Source organism: Poecilia formosa, unplaced genomic scaffold (assembly GCF_000485575.1).
Source record: "Poecilia formosa unplaced genomic scaffold, Poecilia_formosa-5.1.2 Scaffold127, whole genome shotgun sequence".
Taxonomy (NCBI): Eukaryota; Metazoa; Chordata; class Actinopteri; order Cyprinodontiformes; family Poeciliidae; genus Poecilia; species Poecilia formosa.
The window spans coordinates 1223522-1243965 of NW_006800066.1; the positions used below are offsets into that span (position 1 = coordinate 1223522).

The following is a 20444-nucleotide window of genomic DNA, read 5'->3' on the forward strand; positions in this document are numbered from 1 at the left end:
TACTTTAAGCTGCTTTAAATTTGATGCCTTTGAATAAAATCCTGTGCATCCAACTGCAATGTGGGGAACAAAACAATGTTAGTGCAGAAGGCACTGTGGTAGAGCTACAATAAAAGTTTATTAATGTGTTGGGATGGCCCAATCAAAGCCCAGAGCTACATTCAGTTAATTGACTTAAAAAGAAAAACAATTTAAAGCAATGTTGTCCATCCAGCTTGACTTGACTGCGGTTACATGGAGGAAAACGGCCAAACTTTGAGTGTTCAGATGTGGAAAGCTGATCAAGACGTTGCTAGACAAGGTTGCAGCTGCGGTCGCAATTTTTTATTTATTTATTTTTTTAAGTTTGACTCGGGAGAGCTGAATAAAAATTTACACTTTACCTTTTAGATTCTTATTCCACTGGACAGTTATGCACCAATTTGTGTTGGTTTATCACATAATTGTTGTAATGTGACAAAATGTATTTGGAAGTAATTGTAATTGCACCAGCAGCTCCCAAACCTGTACAGAGGATCAAACTTAGAGCAAGATCGATGCACCATTTTTTTCAGAGATTACTAACGTAGTTGGAAGTGTTTTGCTAACACATTTATCCCAGATGTTTCTCTCAAAAGACTGCAATCTGAGTCTGTAGATCTGCCCAGCACCTGGATTGAAGTAATGTTGCTAACGTTGCTTATGGGACTGTTACACATCTTGCAATATTGAAACTTTGCGATACTTTTCGTTGAGGTGACGGAAGATAAAGGCCTTTTGGCTGGATACATTTGATCTTTTAAGATGAACCCAATATCATGTCGTTACACCCAGAGTCGATTCCTCTGAACGCTAAGTCACTTTCACTCCGAATGCAGCGATGCTCTGTGTGAGCAATGGTAAACCGTGTTAATGAGCGTGGCCCCGTGTTTATATGCATGTCTGCTGAGTAAGATGGGACGTTAAAAGGTCCCTGTGGAGGCAGTTCAAAACAAGCTGAGTAATCCTGGATTAGAGCGTAGGACTTGGGGTCAACCGGCGGTCACAGACGGCATGGTGACAGCAGAGAAGGCCAAGAGTAGAGAATCTGGGGAATTGGCTGGAGCACAAGACAAGCAGGGAATGACAGATCAGATGAATGCACACCGACAGAGGAGAAGGAAATGGACAAGGCTGGTGTGGGCACAATTGGCAACGCATACTACTGCACAGTACGATGAAGTTTTATATCAACGTTGCTTTAAAAAAAAAAAAGCATTTCTGTGTCTTAATTCTGATTCCCTTGAGAACTGAGATTATTTTGGTGCGGATTAGTCCACTTACAATCTAAAATACGGTTATTTTGAATATGGGCAAATATTTCTCCCAGTAACCACCATAAGGGGTTTAATTTTACTTTCAGCACATGAAAATCTGTTCTCTAGAACAAGTAGATTAATTTAATCTAAGATTGGTGCAGTGCAGAATTGAAACACTGAGTTTCTTGCAGCAGTTTAACTTATACTGAAAAAAACTAAGCTAGAAAATTCTAGAGATGAGCAAATATTGCAAAAAAAAAAAAGTCCTGGAAAAAAATCTGAATATTTTTTCTGTATGTCTTAAGATAATTGCACCAGCAGCTCCCAAACCTGTACAGAGGATCAAACTTAGAGCAAGTCCGACGAGTCGAACAGTTCTGAGCATTCCTCCTGGATTGTACCCAGCTGGCTGTCTTGGCAACAGATATGTGCTGAACTTTCACCCCTTCACTCATACATTTTTGGGATTTAGGCAAATTCCTTTATAAACAGTTTGGATTGCATGTAATATTGCTTTTAACTTCAAATCTTGTTACCACTCCTGTTCATGTTTATTTAGATGTGATTGCACTTTGCAGCAGATTATAATCTTTTTAAATAGTCTGGCTTTGGGCAGATTTAATTTATTAAATGTTGGGGTTGGGGGGGGGAACACAGGAGAGTTAACTTTTTCAAATATTTTTTTCATAAAGTAAGATGAAGCTTGCTGTCAATCACCCTTTTATTTAATTAAAAATAAAGAAGTAAAAGTATATTCCCACTGCATCATACCAAATCATGCAGTAAAAACTCTGAGGTGTTTCATGGTATTTATGTAAATATTCAAGCACTGCTGTTATTAAAATGAGAAAAACAATTATTCCCACTGCTGCTCTGTTATGCTTATATTTTCTCTGTTTACAGCAACACAGATATAGAAAGTTATTAGCTGATTGTCCACTTGGGCATCTAATATGCAGTGTTAACAGAAGGGGCAGTTTCGGGGCGGCATCTCCTCAGGGGGTGGCATGAGACCCCCCCCCCCCTCGAAGCCGAAACTCTGCTTGGCCTATTTTTTTTTTTTTTTTTTTTTTTTTTTTTGTCACCAAAATATTTCCAGTCAGTCCAGTTTGTGTGTACACTGCATTACACAACAGAAGGTGGGGGAAGGGTCTGCTCTTCGTTATTCAATGCTCAGTTTCCTTCAGGCAGTGTTTTCTGCGTCTCATCAGAAGGACGTTAAAACATAAGAATGGCGTGAAGGAAAATGGATAACCTTTTTATTATGCATATCAAATAATGATGCGATTGTGGTGGGTTTCTGTGTTCGTTTTCCCAGGGTCATCAGTTCAGGCCAGAGGCATTGCTCTGGCGACTTCCGACGGACCTGAGGGATCCCTGCACAGCCGGCAGCAGCTGCACCACCAGTCCTCTCTGTTTCACTCCCATGTCTCTCCGGGTTCTTCCTGCCTGTCTCCCTCCCAGGACTTCTGCCTGGACGCCTCCCTTTCCCACCGCTCTCATCGGGTACAGACGTCCAAGCACAGCCTGCATCATGTCAACAAAATCCTGCGTGCCAAAAAGCTGCAGAGACAGGCTCGAACAGGTAACAACGTGGTGAAGAAGAGGGGCCCGGGCCGCCCCAGGAAGTACCCGCTGCCCTCCCCTCCTCCTTCCCCGCCCCCTGAGGTGGAGTTAACTCAGTCCGCGCACAGGGACGGCGGGGTGGAGCGGCTAGGCGGTCAGAGAGGGTGGGAGGAGGATACTGTTACAGATGCTATTGAGTCCGTGGTCCAGGGTCAGCATAGAAAAGGTCAGAAGAGGGCGCATGTGGAGGCCGAGGGGGACGAAGAAGAGGAAGAGCAAGCCGAAGAAGACCCGGTGGCAGAGGAAGTCGAGGAGCAACCGCCCGACAGAGAGGAGAGCCAGACGAACATGCTGCATAGATCCAGAACCGGGACAGGAAGAAGCTGGCCCGCAGAGGAGGAACATCAGCACATTCAGGGGTATGCCACGCCTTAAAGCTTCAGCTACCGGGGTTTTTAAAAAATATTTATTTACGTTTTGTTGTTCCCTAACTTTTGGTTCTATCTGTAGTTCCACAGAAAGCAAGCCGGACGGCCAGTGCTCCACTGAACTCTCAGGCGCCGTCTCCAAGGAGCAGGCTGCACCCATCAGCAGCAGCCAGCGAGAGAAGAAAGCGGCCCGACTCCCAAAGAAGAAGTTCCAGAAAGCAGGACTCTATTCTGATGTGTACAAGACTGAGGAGTGAGTCCCAAAGGAAACTTACTCAATGTTTTTTTTTCTTCATGATGCTGTTATGGTTTTCTACATTTTAAAGGGCTGCTTTTATGTAGTATAATTGTTTTTTGTTTTTTTGAAGCCCTCGCAGTCAGCTTTTGCAGCTAAAAAAGGAGAAGCTGGAATACATACCTGGAGAGCATGAATATGGATTGTTTCCTGCTCCAATACATGTTGGTAAGTTAAGATAATCTGCTTTGATATTTAGGTGAAACCTTTTCTTCATGTTGACGACATGGATATGTTTTTATTGTTCTCAATCTTAATAAGGAAGTCTACAACACAGAAGATACATTTTATTGTTGTTTTAAATAAAATTATTTTCTTGAATGGAGATAAAAGCTACAGTGTGATATTTAAAAACATTTTTTGCTGTAATTTCACGGCTTTTGTTTTTGTTTTACAGGGAAGTACCTGAGACAAAAGAGGATTGATTTCCAGTTGCCTTATGACATCTTATGGTTGTGGAAACATGATCAGGTGATACATCTTGTTAAGCAGGAAGTTTTTTAAGCTTTTTATTTTATATGCCATTTAATTAAAATGTCTGTTTTTTTTTTTTCGTTTACTTCTTAGCTTTACAAGAGACCCGATGTCCCTCTTTACAAAAAGATCAGATCAAGTGAGTAACTTTGCATTTGCTCTAATCAAAACTTCCTAGTGCGGTCTTTGAGTAGGCCACTGTTGATGTTTGCCAATGACAAATAAGTGTTTTTGTAGCAGTTGCTGCAAAAATTTGGACTAGTTTAGAAAAATACAGAATCTAAACTGTTTTTCAGGTCTAAATACGTGTAGAAAAGACAGTTCTGTCTGTTTCTCTATCTCCCTGATTAACTCTTTGTCTGATGTAAATTTCTGACAAGCATTTTGTTCTATATAAAATTAAAGTGAACAGTAAATAATCAGTGCTGGAAAACCCTTGAATTGTGACATGAAAACTGTGTTGGTGCCATTAAGACCTGTAACTGTCATGTTTATGTGTCACAGACGTGTATGTAGATGTGAAGCCTCTCTATGGGTACGAAATGACTACATGCAACTGCAGAGCTCCAGAGACTTCAACCGAAAAAGGATGCCTGGACGATTGCTTGAATAGGTACAGAAACTTTACGACAACGCCTGTTGAGTAATAGTTGGTCTACGAACCGTGCCGCTAATAAAAAAAAAAAATAAATAAATCTAATTCTGATTTTCCCAGGATGAGCTTTGCAGAGTGCTCCCCCAGTGCCTGTCCTTGCGGCGACCAGTGCGACAACCAGCACATCCAGAGACACGAGTGGGTCCAGTGTCTGGAGCGTTTCCGCGCCGAGGGAAAAGGTTGGGGAATCCGCACTAAGGAGCCCCTCCGAGCCGGTCAGTTCATCATCGAATACCTGGGGGAAGTGGTCAGCGAGCAGGAGTTCAGGTGAGACCGTCGGACCGTTTTCAGACGGCTTCTTTCATTCTAAAGGCAACACGAGTCCTGAGTTTGAAGCTATTCCGCTTCGTGTCTGGTGTGTTTTTAGGAACCGAATGATGGAGCAATACCACAACGGCCACTACTGTTTGAACCTTGACAGCGGGATGGTGATTGACAGTTTCCATATGGGCAATGAGGCACGCTTCATAAACCACAGCTGTGAACCAAACTGCGAGATGCAGAAGTGGTGGGTGTCATGATAACTTGAAGCGGGTTCTTTCAAAGCCCTTCTCTGCTGTCCTGAAATAAATTTATCCAACACTTTTCTGGATGAGCTTCTGCTGCAAGGCGTTGGGAACTGGTCGCTCACCCAAATCTGGTTAATCCTGCTTCCGTTACTTCTGTGCATCTTAAATATTCCATTTCGGTTAAGTTTAATATGCCTGAAGCTGCTCTAAATGGCCAGTCGAATTAAATTACAACGAATATTAAGCCATGGAGATCAAGGAAGATGCATGAGAGAAGCTGGAAGTTGTTACAGCTTTACAGTACAGTATTTGGTTTTCTAAGTGCTCACATCAGTCAGTAATTAGATTGGAAATTGCCCGTTTAGCTAAAAGCTACTTTATTTCTGGCAATTTAGGACAGATGTGCAGGTTTCTACGTTCTTTAGGAGACAAACTAAGGAGGAAATAGCTTAAATTGCTGGTATTTGATTCTTACACAAGACTTGATTTAACTATTTTTGAAGGTAACATAGATGCCTGGTTGTTCTATAAAATCGTGCTATGAGAAAATACATAGTACCGCCCCTTTAAGAAATCTCACAAACAATTTCAGGCAACTAGAGCCAATAGGTGAGAGATATGGAATAATGTAGGTTTGAAGCATTCAACAACAAGATTCCGACATGGAGTTCATCCATCATTTGTTATTTTGAGAAGAGCAGAAGTGCTGATGTTAAAGCTGCACTTTCACTTTTTTAAAGTCAGATCTGTGCATTTTAATGATGTCATCACTTACATTTACGAAGAGCTCGGAGGCAGATGCATCTTTGCAGGTCTGTGGTGGAAACGTTTTGTGAAATTTGCTCCCGAGCTTTTAAAATGGATCAAAAGTGTCTTTATGTCTGGAAAACATCTGGATTTTGACACGCAAAATGAACAACCTTAAGGTTTTCATTGCCCCTTTAACGTTGCTTTTATGCAGCTGTTTCTGTCAGTATTTGACTATAGAATTTTTCTTTTTTTAAAAAAAAGCCAGAGGTGTAACCTAAAACATAGATAAGTTGCTTGAGTGCAAACATGGAAACGTTGATCTAGTTTGGGTAACTGAAAGTGCGTCTCGCAGGTGTGCCTCTTTGGAAATGAGAAGGCTCTACCTCGAAGCCGCAGCCCTGTAATTTTGTTTGCAGCGGTAATCTGATGAGGTCACCTTGCTTCTCGACACTACGCGGCCACATAAACAGTTTAAGGTCACTTTCTCCCTGTCGAAACAGTTCACCGCTCCTCCAAGAGCCTCTTCGTGTTGCATGTCAGAGGCTTGTCTGGACAGCGCCTGATTCTCCACAAGTGAAACCGTCTGAAACATTTTGTCACCACCTTTTTCGCCCTCGGAGGATTTGGCCTTTGCCCTCAAACCGCGATGCCCTCTCATGACGTAGGACGCCAATCTGTGAGGACGAAATGTGGAGTTGAAATATAAAAGTCCTCTTCAAGGTTGGAGGATTTTCAGCACAAAGCCAGTCAAGTCGTTCATCTTGTCACAGAAGAGAGATTGTAAGCAAACCAGGCCTTAGATGCAGCTTTGGTGCTTGAAGACAGTGTGCTGAAGCAGCTTTTTTCCGCCTGTTGACGGAATAAATTATTAGGCGCCTGGCAAACAGAATAATGGGCTTTGTTCTTTAAGGAATAGTAAAGCTGGGACACAGCTTTCGTTCGGACAGGAGAAAAACGGGAGTGAAAATATAAAGACCCCTCAGTGTCAGTGTAGCTGTCAGTATGACGTTTTTATTAAAGCTAAGACTGCTGGAGTAAGGATATGTAAATTTGTTTTCCATCAATCTTTGGTAGACTTTGATGTTCATCCTCCACAACTCAATAAAACCACAAAAAAAATGGAAGCAAAATAACCAGAGATTTTCGCTTTAAAATGTTCATATATTGTATTTTTGGCTTGATTACCATTTTTATCAAGTAACAGCGCTGTGTTTTTAAAGCAGCATTCTGTATTTAACAGCAGAATTACGTAGTTACAGAAGCTTTAAATTAAAAATTTTAGTTATAGATGCTCTGATCAGGCTGGTTTCCCGGCTGATGCCATTCATTTCTTTTTTTTCTTGGAGGTCTGACCTGTCAGTTCAGATGTTGACCATATGCTTTTGTTTTTTTTAGTATTAAGTGGACTATATTATGCAAAAAAAATATATATATATATATATTTTTTTTTTCCTTATTTTTATTAAGCTCCACATAGATCCATCAGTGCTCAAACTGTTGGTTAATGTATTTAAACTCTGAAAATGGTGGAAATTAGTAGTTTTTATATATATTTGAATAATATAAAAAAAGGAAACTTTTTTCAGAGCTAGTCATATGAAAATTGGAGCATCTCTAATTTTAAAACTGAAACGCAAACATGCACAAACAGATCATATTTAAATGCATGCTTGTTTGATAATGCAACAAATACCTTTTTATAATGTTTCACAAAAAAAGGGGGCGGGGGGCAAATTTACAGGTTTTTATACATTTATGTAAGAAACCTCTTTGTCTCGTTTTGCAGGTCAGTGAACGGGGTTTACAGAATCGGTCTCTTTGCTCTGAAGGACATCCACAGCGGCACTGAACTCACCTACGACTACAACTTTCATTCCTTCAACACGGAGGAACAGGTGAAACATTGGCTAACATTTTCACCTCTATTTTTTTTTTCTGTAACAATTCTCATCTCATCAAAGGAGTTTGTAAATTATTAATAGTGACGAGGGAAGCAGGTCATACGAAACGGATTCAAGTTTAAGTTTAGCTCAGAAAACTGAGATAAGCTAAGTAGTGTTTATTTATCTCAGTGATCTGAGATTAAACTTGGTTTACCCTTCCAATAGAAAAGCACAAAAGAAATGCATAGAAACCAGTTACTTATGTCTGGGCAGTAGGTGCATTTGTTTGTCTTAAAATTTCCTTTCTAGTTTTAAAAATATATTTTTCTGCCCCTTCCTTCTTAGCAGAACCCATTTATCTGGATTTAATACTAATTATAACTTTCTTCCCACTTTGTTTCTCCATTTTTTTTTCTGTCTGCAGCAAGTCTGCAAGTGCGGCTCGGAGAGCTGCCGGGGCATCATCGGAGGGAAGAGCCAACGCATCAACGGCCTCCCGGGAAAAACCGGAGGCGCTCGGAGGCTGGGCCGACTCAAGGAGAAGAGGAAGTCAAAACACCAACTCAAAAAGAGAGTGAGTGGTCCAAGTAATGCTTTCGTCAAAGAAAAGTTCATCTGAGAACATTTTTTTGGATAGTTTATTTTCAGTGCTACCTGTGACCTCTTGTTATCCAAGTTAGGATTTGGGTGAAAACTGTGATCTTACTGGAGGCACAATTTCCTCTTCTTGGCTCACAGTTGATCTGTGTAGCTCACAATGTTTCTATAAAGTATCACAGAATTGCCTGAAAAGGGTTTTCTTCTTACTTCATTGGTTGTGTTTAAGGTATGGTCTTAAGTTTGGTTTTCTTTAACTTCAGGAGGAAGAGTCCAGTGACAGCAACAGGTTTTATCCACATCTCATGAAGCCCATGTCTAACAGAGAGAGGTACGAGTTTCCTTAAAGCCTAGTTTTAAATTCTGTGACTACAATATGTTATATTAGCAGACTTTTGTATTCAGCTTTTGTTGTAATAGAGATATCTACCGTAAGCTGCATTTTACAAATGATCTCCACGTGCATTGATGAGGATTTTACTGTGGATGGTACTTTCTCTGTTATTACCGCCTTATTAAGCAGAGCAGTGTCTAAAAAGTATCATTTGACCCTTGATTAGTTAGATAAAATCATTATCAGTAATATGTTACTGCAGCAGCAGTAACATATTACACCCTGTGGAGCTTCTATTAGATAAAAGCTAAACTTTCATACTCACTGACTTCTTCTCTCCTACCATGATCAGAAACTTTGTGCTGAAGCACAGCGTGTTTCTCCTGCGAAACTGGGAGAAGATGAGAGAGAAACAGGAGCTTCAGAAGAGAGAGGGAGAAAGAGAGCGGGACCCCAGCAGCATCTCGATGTACGCTCGCTGGGGAGGAGTTATCCGAGACGATGGCAACATCAAGTCAGGTTAGTTAACAGGCAGGGAGTTCTGAAGTGAAAGCAACAATCCAAAAAAAACAAAAACGCTAAAGATTGGCATTGATTTTATTTTCCTGCTGCCTAACCTGAACTGTTTCTAACACGCATCGGTTCTTTTTCTAGATGTGTTCCTGACCCAGTTCTCAGCTCTGCAGACGTCGCGGTCGGTTCGGACTCGGAGACTCGCTGCCGCTGAAGAAAACACAGAAGTGACACGCACCGCGCGTCTGGCGCACATCTTCAAAGAGATCTGTGACATGATCACCAGCTACAAAGGTCAGCGGAGGGAAACGCCATGATTTATTCTGCTTTTTCACCAACACACAGGCCACTGGCATGTTGTACCAAATCATCTACCTAATGCAGATTTAAAATGCTTAATTTAACTCAAGTATGAGATGTTGACCTCAAACTTGAGTTTGTGGGGATACAAAAATTTGAAGCTCATTACTGACTCTGTTTTTGACATTGAGGGGAAATTAAAACTTTTTTTTTTATTTTTATGAAGAGCAGAATAACAAAATCAAAAACCAGTAGGACTATTTTTATTGTCATTTTGGGTAGCACTTCCTGCTGGAAGTGTTCATGTTCTCAGTGGAAGTTTGAACCTTTGATAAATCTTTGCCGGTTTCTTAACAGCGTAAACAAGAATCGACGTAAACTTTCCAGATGTGCAGCAGTCCAGTTAAACCTTCTATGCTTCTATGGATCATATTTTCTTTACTGATCAAACTGAGTCAACAGGGAAGTTTATGAGGTATAAAATGTGCGGGACGTGTGATGTTCTCCTGTTAGCTCTGGCTACCAGCTGCAGAAGTGAGAAGTAACGAGGCTATCAGCTAGTTGGTAATAATTAACCCGGTAAAGTTAAGTTATGTAGTCCAGCATGTATCGGGAACTATGTTGACCTTTTCAAATTCCTCATAAACAACATTGTTGATGTCTTGGACACAGTTTGTGGTGCCTCTAAACTTTAGAGGCACTCTGCTGTTGCACAGCTTGCATACGAGCTAATGGACTCCCTTTAGAGGGGGAATTTGGGAAGATAAAGACAGCTTGTTTTTTCTTTTTTTTTTAATCAAATTTGTCACCATAAATGTCTGTAACAGTTGTGGAAAATCCACTTCAGCGTCTGTACAAATGTTGGAGAAATGTTTTAATTTTTTTAATCCCGTAATGGTTAAAATGAAGCCGTTAATAAAATGATTTCCTTGCCATTTGCAGACTCATCGGGACAAATCCTTGCTGCTCCGCTGGTGAACCTGCCATCCAGGAAGAGGTGAAACTCTGTTTTCCTGTCAGCACTGTTACTTCTGTGTTTGTGTACAGCGCCCACACAGTGTAACAGTTTTATCTTTCGCCACGCATTTTAGCCGTGAAAGCGTGTGTGTCCAGTATTGATGGCTATCAGCTGGTGTCAAAACAGAAGCAGCACTTGCACTAAAGCTGCTCTGGCGGCTCAGCGAGTGTCGGCACGGATTCATACGATTGTTTTTGTTGTAATCAGAGGCGGGGACTTTTAACAGGGGACTAATGCCTTTGTGCCGGTGTGCCAACAGGAACAGCCAGTACTATGAGAAGGTGTCCGACCCTCTGGACCTGAGTACCATAGAGAAGCAAATCCTCACCGGCCATTATAAGACGGTGGAAGCGTTCGACACAGACATGCTCAAAGTGTTTCGCAACGCTGAGGTAAGCTGGTTTGCCTCCATTGCCGAGTCTCGGCTTTTTCCCACTTCAGTCTTTAATGCTGTGGTGGCAAAAATAATCACATTAGGCGGCACAGTTTCATTATAAGTAAAGTGTTTGTTGCATTTTTCTTGACTTAAGTTTGCACAAATGAGTCTGTAAGGCTTAATTAAAAAAATCTGAATCGATGCATTAGAGCTCAGAGAAAACCTGGAGTCAGTCTCAGCACCAGGTTAAATATTTTGCATGAAATGAAGGATAAGTTTGTGCATTTAGTCTTGATGAGGCACTGAAAAAGAGGAGAGTTCAGCTTAACTCACTCCTATCTCGCTGGATTAGAAATCAAAATGATTGTTCAGCTCCACCCAGCCCTTTGTAATCAGCCAGTAGTTTTTTATTTCCTACCTTTCTCGTTCACACGGCACTTGAACTGGATTTTTACTTCTTGCTTTCTGATATTCAAGTCCAATCTGCAGGCCCCTTTGACTTCTTTCTCTGTAGCTGAACTGTTTAAATAAGGGCCACTTGAAAGCTCTTGAGGTCGATTAGTCTTTGAGTCAGAGGAGTTTGAAGTGGGTGTATAAATTAGCATCACCTCTTCTTGTCGAGGGTTTATTTTATTTTATTTTATTTTATTTTATTTTATTTTTTTTGTGGAGTGAATTTTCTTTACACTTTGTGCTGAGGGGAGCTTTTGGCCTTTTATGTGAAAATTCACATAGTTTGGAATAAATTTGCCCATTTCTGTTATCTTAGTCCTGCAGGTCATTCATGACGGATCTGGAAGCAAAACAAATGAAAGGCTTTACTAAATACTGAATGGAAGAGGATTAAAAAAATCTATTAAAATTCGTTTTTTCCCTCAGAATTTAAATTCTGTGCCAAACTCAAAATCCAAATAAATAACTAAATATTCTTAGATGTATGTCAATTGTGTTGTTGGTATATGAAAAGAATCACATAGCTGTTTGGTAAAGGATCTGTAAACCTGGACTTTATCCACACTGATGGAAGCCTGTCCCAAATTCATTTCGTAGATTTGAGTTTTAAGACTGATAATTAACAATTTAAACGATTCTGATTCAGAGAATAAAAAGTCAGAATTCTGAGATTAAAGTCTGATTTATTGTATTTTTTCCTCTGGCCCCAATCCTCCTCTGTACATGGCTGCTAGAGTTAATATATACGTGTTTTTGTTTTTGTTGTTGTTGTTTCTTGTGATTACATTTCCTTTTACTAATATGGAAAGCACCGGGTGTTTTTTTTCCTCTCTGCAGAAGTATTATGGCAGGAAGTCGTCGGTGGGCCGGGACGTGTGCCGGCTGAGGAAGGCTTACTACAGCGCCCGGAACGAAGCCGCCGTCCAGATCGACGAGATCGTGGGCGAGACCGCCAGCGAGGCCGACAGCTCGGACTCGCTGGAGCGCGACCACGTTCACCACCACGGAGGCGGGTCGGGGTCGCACGACAAGGACGACGACGTCATCCGTTGCATCTGCGGGATGTACAAAGATGAAGGAGTGATGATCCAATGTGAAAAGTGCATGGTTAGTACATGAAAAGCAGCTGGAAGAGAAAGTTGAGATCAAATGTGATTGTTTGAATCAGCAGCAGCTGGCCGCTAAGATGCTTCAGACTGTTTTTTTTTGTTTGTTTTTGTTTTGTAATGAAAGGTGTGGCAGCATTGTGACTGCATGCGTCTGGAGACCGAAGTGGAGCACTACCTGTGTGAGCAGTGTGACCCTCGACCTGTAGACAGGGTACGTCTCTCTCTTTTACAGATTCGTTTATTTCATATCTCCTTTTTTTTTTTGTGCCGGTTATATTGCTTCCTTTTCACTCTGCATGTGTTGTCGTGACAACAGGAGGTTCCCATGATCCCCCAGCCCAGCTACGCTCAGGCTGGCTCCATCTACTACATATGTCTCCTTAGAGATGACCTGCTGTTACACCAAGGTATGGAAACAGAAGAACTAGCAACCTAGAGCTCATTCTGTTTATGGCACATCTCTGTAAATAATATGCTTAAAACATTTTACACATTTGAAGTTCAAACCAGGGTTAAGTTATGAAGCAATTTCCCAAGCTTTCATGAAGCAGCAAATGTAAAAATTTTGCTTTTATGAGACTTCCTTTTGACCCTACACACCTCCTGAAAGATGAACCCTCTCTTTGTACTAATTCTTATCAATCCAATATTCTTGCATGTTGTGTTTGGTTGGCATTTGGACCACAGGATAGTGAGTCATTTTGCGGCTTTTACATCATCGATGTGAGACTTGTGTCATAATTCTGCATCAGGAAAAGCCAGACGCTGTAAATCTGGATGCAAACAATGGCTGAGAATTATAGTTATGAAATCATGAAAGAAATGAAGCACATCACAGTCCCATCACTGCTGGCTCTGAATACACATCCAAACAGGCTTCCATACAGAAACTGTAGTCAATACTCCACAAAAGGTCATTGCTAATCCTTGTCCTTTTTTTTATTTTTATTTTTTTTACTATTGGCTTCCTTCGTGTTGTTATGAGACATAAACGTCTCCATCCGTTAGAGCTTCTGTAAACTATGCGCTGCTGTGTGACGTCAACATTCTTCTGTGCGTTCGGGACGTAAACCGTTCACACAGAAATCTCATCGTGGTTGTGCTTTAATTAGCAGTATGAACAACCACGCAAAAAAAAAGAAAAAAGAATGAACTTGAGCATAAAAACTGCCAGTGCTTTTGTTTGTAATGCGATGCGTTTGTTGCGAGCAGGTGACTGTGTGTACCTGATGAGAGACAGCCGGCGCAGCCCTGAAGGCCAACCCGTCCGGCAGTCTTACCGTCTCCTGTCCCACATCAACCGGGAGAAACTCGACATCTTCCGGATCGAGAAGCTGTGGAAGAACGAAAAGTAAGTTCACATCCGTAACGAGGCGATGTTCCGTGAAATGCATGAAACTGATTATATTGCTCTGTCTATCCACACAAACTCCGAAGGGGTGAGCGCTTTGCTTTTGGTCATCACTACTTCCGTCCCCATGAGACGCACCATTCCCCGTCGCGGCGTTTCTACCAGAACGAGCTGTTCCGCATGCCGCTGTACGAGATCATCCCCCTGGAGGCGGTGGTGGCCACGTGCTGCGTCCTCGATCTTTACACCTACTGCAAAGGTAAAGGGAAAACGCATATATAGACGACCAAGCCACAGAGATAAGTGCATGTTTTTTTTTTTCTCCTTCTAAACGTGTCATTAGGAAGCAGGATCGAGCTGGGGTCAGATTTTCCCCTAATCATAGAAATTATGCACTCGTTCCTCCCACAGGCAGGCCAAAAGGCGTGAAGGAGCACGACGTGTACATCTGCGATTATCGCCTGGACAAATCGGCCCACCTGTTCTACAAGATCCATCGGAACCGCTACCCCGTCTGCACCAAGCCGTACGCCTTCAACCACTTCCCCAAGCGGCTCACGCCCAAAAGAGACTTCTCGGTGAGACTCGGGATGTTTTGTTGCCTTTTTTTTTTTTTCTGGGATCTGCTTCCATTTTAAAAACGGTGATGAAGTGCTCTCATTATTTACGTGGCCTGCAGCAAACGCCTCGCTTAGTGTTTGGGCTAACCAGAAACAAATGAGGCAAACCGCATTGTTTTTATTGCAACCTGAGGGGAAACCGCAGTGAGATACACGTTTCATTGCTGTTTGCTTGTTAAAGCAACAGAGGATGCAAAGCTGGAGGCAATTTAAATAACAAGCAGGAGGTTTCTGTTACAAAGATGGTGTAATTTGTAACGTAATTGTATGGACATAGTGTCTTTGTCAGGAAATTTACACTGGTCTATTGGTTACGGTTTGTACGAGTGCTTCAAGTCCTGGAAAATACTTCTGCTTAGTATTTCCAAGCTTTGGAAAGTGCTTGATTTTCATGTGAAGTCCTTGAAAGTGCTTCATTTTCAAACTGCACATTTTTTTAAGCCTAAATTTGGAAAACTTTATTTACAGTTGAATCCAGATATTTTTATATGCATCTTTTTTTTCCTCACTGTCTGAAGTTAAATCAGACTAAGCTTCTCTTGTTTTAGGTCAGTTAGAATTGCCAAATGAGTCAATGACTTGATGATCATTTCATATTTTATGCTTTAACGAAAAATATTAAAATTGGTCCTTTTTTTAGTATTTTGTAATCAGGTCAGTCAAGTGTAAAGTTATGTGTCAGAAAAAAATGAAACACATAAAATGTTGCTATATTTTAGTTTAATTTGTTCATGCTGTAGAATGTAGAATACTATCACAAAAGATACAACAATCTCACGATACGATACACGATATTCTGCTCACGATACGATATATATTGCGAGATTTAGCAAACGATACAATTTTGCGATTTTCTGAAAGATTTTAGAGGGACAGAGTGATTTTGGTGGCATTTTGTGACTGTTATAGAGTTGGATTGAATTAATTTAACTGAAAACAGATTAAAAGCACCAACTACACAATACCTGGCTCTGGTTGGACATGGACACAGACTTAAAGTCGACAGCTGGACAAAATGAATCAAAGAAGTGGTGAGAAAAAACATGTTTAATTGAAACAGTACACACTGTAGCTTACATGCATTTGTAAAGTAAATAAAGTGCACCAAGTACCCTGCTCTGAATAGTTTGATACCTTTTAACCTTGACACTTAACATCTGAAGGAATCACTCTAAGCCTGATGACCTAATCACTCTCCTGGTGAAGCAAGCAGTGAGTGAGCAAGGTGACAGTTGGATGTTACGATACTCGCGGATGAATATCGATTTTTTTTCTAGGAAAGAAAATATCGATATACATCACAAAATCGATATTACACAGCCCTATTAACAACAGTAATAAGGTATATGTAATAGTGAATTAAAATGGTCAATTTTTTAGTTCATTTGTATTGTTTTTATCTCCAAAGTTTGGTGCTGGAAAAATTTTAAGATTTACATTGAAAAGTGCTTGAAAAGTGCTTGAAAAGTGCTTGAATTTTGCTGTGGGAGAAATGTACGAACACTGATTAGTTTTTCATCTGTGTGAATATTGTTTTGACGTTTACGTCCCTCCAGCCTCATTATGTTCCTGACAACTATAAGAGGAACGGAGGCCGGTCTGCCTGGAAAAGCGAACGATCCAAAGAAGCGGCTGGCTGTGAGGACGACGGCTCCTCCTGCGACCGCGGCGACGACTTCCCCCACGGGGCGGAGGACAGACGGTCGCTGGAGGACGACGTGGACATGGCGCCGGAGGAACCTGAACACCTTCCGGCCAAACAGAGACAAAAGGAAAGAGCGAGACCAGGAGACGACAAGGAGGACGAGGAGGAAGAGGAAGGGCTGGAGGCCGGGGTGCGGAAAGAGATCGGGGAGGGTTCTGAAGACCGGATAGGGGAGATGCTCGAACTCCCTTTGTCTTCGGCCTCCTCGCCTCTCCACCACCCGGCGCTGAGCCGGAGGGAGGCTCAAAGGGAACGGCTCAACAAGATCCTGCTGGACCTGCTGCACAGGGCGCCCAGCAAGAACGGTGAGGGACCGGGAGCAAAGCAGGGGGGTAGGTCAACAGATACTTGGCTGCTCGCTCATGCATTCACACACTGATGAGAAGTTACTCCTGCACTTCTTCAGATGCACTCTTTGATTCTCCTTCACGTTTATCATATTCTAAGAGAATTTAACCAACATTTTCAGTTCCTATTTGTTGATCATTTATTTAATAAATACACACATGAGCTCAACAACATATATATTTATTGTTTTTTAATGTTATTGATGTTATTCAACCATTGGATTAGTTTCCAGGCGTCTCATGAACACCTGATCACTTATTTAAAGTAGAAACATTTCTTTAGAAGCGTAAACTGCAGATGCTGACATTACCGTTGGGGACGTCTGTGTTTGCTGCTACATGTTTAGCATCGAGATGCTATTTTAGGTTTGATTAGCTTCAGTGATATGCTAACTCTTTCTTGCACAGCTTGCACACAATACTCTTTTCCAGCGTCTTATCAGATTGTTTTTTGAAGCATAAATTAATCCCCAGCAGCTTCGTCGTCCATCGACGTCGTTTGAACCTCCTTTCTCTGTGTTTCCAGCTGGAAGTCGACCAGCTTTGCACAGTTTTTTCTCATTTGGAAAAAAAAAAAAAAAAAAGCTGAAGCTCAGTCAGATTGTAGGGAGACATGAATTTCTCCATTACATTTAGATCTTTGTCTTCCTTACACTTAAATATGATTTGATCTTAAAGATTTCAGTGTAGAATTGTTGTGTTTCTGGAATGTGAACTTAAGCCAGGTTTTCTTGCCCTTTATTTTTCTCCCATTTATCCTGCTGAAAAAAAAACAAAAAAACAATTCCCACAGCATGCTGCCTCCAGCACCGTGTTTTACTGTGGATATGGTGTGTTCAGAGTGATGTTACTTGTCAGACATGCCACTTTGGACTTTTTCCACAGCTCTGATTATTTGTTTACATTTCAAAAGTTGACACAATTTCTTGCCAGGTTGTTTTATGAAAAACTGAGCCAATTTACTCGGGTTTTTAGCTGCATTGCTGAACTCTTATATAAAAGGGCCTAAAGGCTAAATTATGACAATAACTAACTGTAAAATAGATTTGAACCAAGTCTGGAACTGCTTGGGTAGTGAAGGTGGCTGTAAATCATAGGTATGTCAATTTCTCCCCCAATTACAACAGAATATGAGCACTTCTTTATTTAAATTTTTTTTTTTTCTAAAAAGCTTCTAAATTTTCCTCTTTCTCCTCCCCTCTAGCTATTGATGTCACCTATCTCCTCGAGGAAGGAGCAGGACGGCGGTTACGGCGAAGGACGCTCGGATTTGCAGATTTTGTCGTCAGAAAGTAACGGTTTTGACGTGCCTGTCGAACGCACGCCCCCTTTCGCTGCTGCGAAAAGACGCCAGGAGGCGAAGAGACGGCAAAGAAGGGAAATTGAGCATCGTTGCCTATCCTACCTTTATGGATCACAGAGCATCCAACGGCGTCGCATCTTCAGAGTTGACCTCTTCCAAGACAGTGACCTCAGCTCTGAGACGGTGGAAGAGGTGCAGAAGTTCTGACTCGAAGGAAGTTCCACCTTAAAGTGGAGAAAACCGGCCCGGTCTTCTTATTTAAGTATATCATGCAAAACTTATTTTTTATTTTATTTTTTTTAAATTGAACATAGGAAAAATAACCCATGCACTTAAATGCATCGAACATTAGAAATCATGGGTTGATGAATATTGCTTGCCGGCATTGGAAAACAAAACGGTTGGTACTGAACGGGGACGGACAGAGGGACGGGAGATGTTTTGTCGTTCATTTCCTCACGAGTCCTGAATTATTGTTCTTCATCGTGAGATCTCGCTGCAATGATGAAAACGTAAAAGATGAGAGAGGGAACTGGCTTATAGGAGAAAATGTAAAGCTGAGCGGTGTGCTCTGATGCTGCGCTTTAGAGAGAGAGAACAAGGGTGGAGAACTGCACTTTTGGTACCTTGGATATTGTGAAGCTCTGTGCAATGCATCCGCCATGAAAATACACTAACACTCTCTCAGTATTGTCTGCAGCCTGACAAAAGCAAGTTTAAAAACATAAATTTATTTTTCTTCCTGTTTTTATTTTATTTTTCCCTCAAAGTAGCTCATTTGGAAGCAGAAGAGACCTGTGGCGTGGCTTTGGAAATTGAGTTTGAGCTTCTGTCAAAAGTGTCTTGTTATTATTTTTAACTCAGCCGCGAGGCAGTCGGCTTCGCCGCGTCCCCTGTGTTCCTTTTATTTTTTAAGAAGCAAAACGATTCACCAGCTTAAATCGGGCAGCGACGGGAGGAGGGAGGGCGCCGGCTTTAACTAACGCCTTACACAGCCGCCACCGTCTCCCACTGCCTTGTGTGCAAGGGTGTGTGTGTGCGCGTGTGTGTGTGTGTGTGTCTGCCAGATTTTGTGAAAATATACCTTTTTAAAAAAAAAAACGTGAAAAAAATTAAGGGCTCGATGGCAATTAACAGTTTTAAGAAAACAATACTTAACATGAAATGTATCGTGACGGTCATATTTTCTTATATTCTGTGAGATGGGCGGGGCAGTGGATACTATATATGTGGAGCAAGGAATGACTTGCAACTTTTTTTTTTTTTTTTTTTTGTCTTTGGACTGATTGCCATGGAGAATGTTTGTTTAAAAAAAAGAAAAAAAGAAGACGACGTATTTGATGTGATTTCCTTTTTCCCTGCGATATCCCGGTGCGGCAAGCTGAAAGAAATGATGAGAACAGGAAGGAGGAAGAGAACAGGAAGCTGTACAGTGCCAAGTTGTGTAAATATACACTCTTTACATTAAGAAGTGTCTCCAAAAGCAATATCTTGAAAATGGATTTTGGTTATTATTGTACTGTACAGGACTCAGCCCTAAATGTATTATTATTATTATTTTATTATTATTATTATAATTTCTTCGGTATGTATTACTATAATGAAGACACTTAAGCTCTGAGGAACATGTTTTTTTGTAATGTCCAGAAATTCTCACCATAACAGTCCTGATGACATGAAATTTAAGCTGAGTTGTTAGTTTGTTTTTATTTTTTGCCTATAAATTAAGTCCACCTGTAAAGTGCATGAGCAAGAATGTCAGAAGGCGTTGGGATGCGACAGTGACTCTGCAACGACACCTTTCGTCACTGAATTTTGTTAATAATATAACTTTTTTAAGGAGGAATCTTCTCCTTGTTTTTTTGCTGCAAAGTGTTGAACACTAAAAAAACAAACCAACATAAAAATGTTAAGATATTTTTAAACGCTGACAGGAAAACAAAAAGTAAAGCTGTCAGAAACGATATCATGCTATTATAAATATATATAAATATATATAAATATATTTTTTGTTTTTCTTTCAAATAGGAAAACGGTTCCGTTTTGTGATAGCGGTCATTGTATGATGCTTGTACTTGTATTTGTGTGTTTTGTGTGATCCGTTTAGTTATTTTTAGACAATCACAAAATAAGATGCAAGCATTGTAAATGGCAGACTGACGGACATTTTGTGATGTGTACAGTTTGTCAAAACAACAAAAAAAAAAGAGAAAAAACTTCTTCCACTCGTTCAAAGTTTGTAATTACGATTCTTAAGTCATGAAAAAAATGCTGTTGGTTTTTACTTTTTCGTTTTATATTTGTTTTTTTTTTGTTTTTTTGTTTTTCTAATAAAAAGCACTACATTATTGTGAATACATATGGTGTCTAATGTTGTGGTTCTCAACCAGAAAAAGGTGAAGCAAGGATGAGACTCTTTGCAGACTGGAAAAACCGTCTGAATTACGATGTGGGGAAAAAAGTGATCTGCAGAATATTTAAACTTTGACAGCTGTAAAATATCTGCCACAAATTAAGGAGGATGTTTTGTATTTATGATTTAAAAAAGGTGAGTAAACGACTGAGAACCTTGGATATACTT

At 40.8% G+C, this 20444-nt stretch overlaps 1 protein-coding gene and 1 long non-coding RNA gene across 4 annotated transcripts in view; both read left to right on the forward strand.

Annotated features, from left to right (window-relative positions):
* The window catches only part of ash1l (ash1 (absent, small, or homeotic)-like (Drosophila)), a 35207-nt gene extending 14987 nt beyond the window's left edge, over positions 1–20220 (forward strand). For 2 of the 3 annotated variants that reach the window (XM_016676098.1, XM_016676097.1), the window contains exons 5-27: positions 2596–3262; positions 3354–3524; positions 3640–3734; positions 3964–4037; positions 4134–4179; positions 4545–4653; positions 4756–4962; positions 5063–5203; positions 7741–7849; positions 8262–8411; positions 8698–8765; positions 9121–9287; positions 9423–9575; positions 10524–10578; positions 10859–10991; positions 12266–12535; positions 12662–12748; positions 12854–12944; positions 13750–13888; positions 13975–14147; positions 14300–14466; positions 16065–16545; positions 17765–20220. In XM_016676098.1, coding sequence (XP_016531584.1) covers positions 2596–3262; positions 3354–3524; positions 3640–3734; positions 3964–4037; positions 4134–4179; positions 4545–4653; positions 4756–4962; positions 5063–5203; positions 7741–7849; positions 8262–8411; positions 8698–8765; positions 9121–9287; positions 9423–9575; positions 10524–10578; positions 10859–10991; positions 12266–12535; positions 12662–12748; positions 12854–12944; positions 13750–13888; positions 13975–14147; positions 14300–14466; positions 16065–16545; positions 17765–17856 — 3845 coding nt within the window. In that variant the 3' untranslated portion in view covers positions 17857–20220. The remainder of the gene's footprint in view (positions 1–2595; positions 3263–3353; positions 3525–3639; positions 3735–3963; positions 4038–4133; positions 4180–4544; positions 4654–4755; positions 4963–5062; positions 5204–7740; positions 7850–8261; positions 8412–8697; positions 8766–9120; positions 9288–9422; positions 9576–10523; positions 10579–10858; positions 10992–12265; positions 12536–12661; positions 12749–12853; positions 12945–13749; positions 13889–13974; positions 14148–14299; positions 14467–16064; positions 16546–17764) is intronic. The other variant, XM_007561480.2, reaches the window with a different exon arrangement.
* On the forward strand, positions 16553–17125 carry LOC107837256 (uncharacterized). The gene is made up of 2 exons (XR_001663269.1): positions 16553–16887; positions 16927–17125. It is a non-coding gene; the product is annotated as an uncharacterized LOC107837256 (long non-coding RNA).
* Positions 20221–20444: the final 224 nt, after the last annotated feature.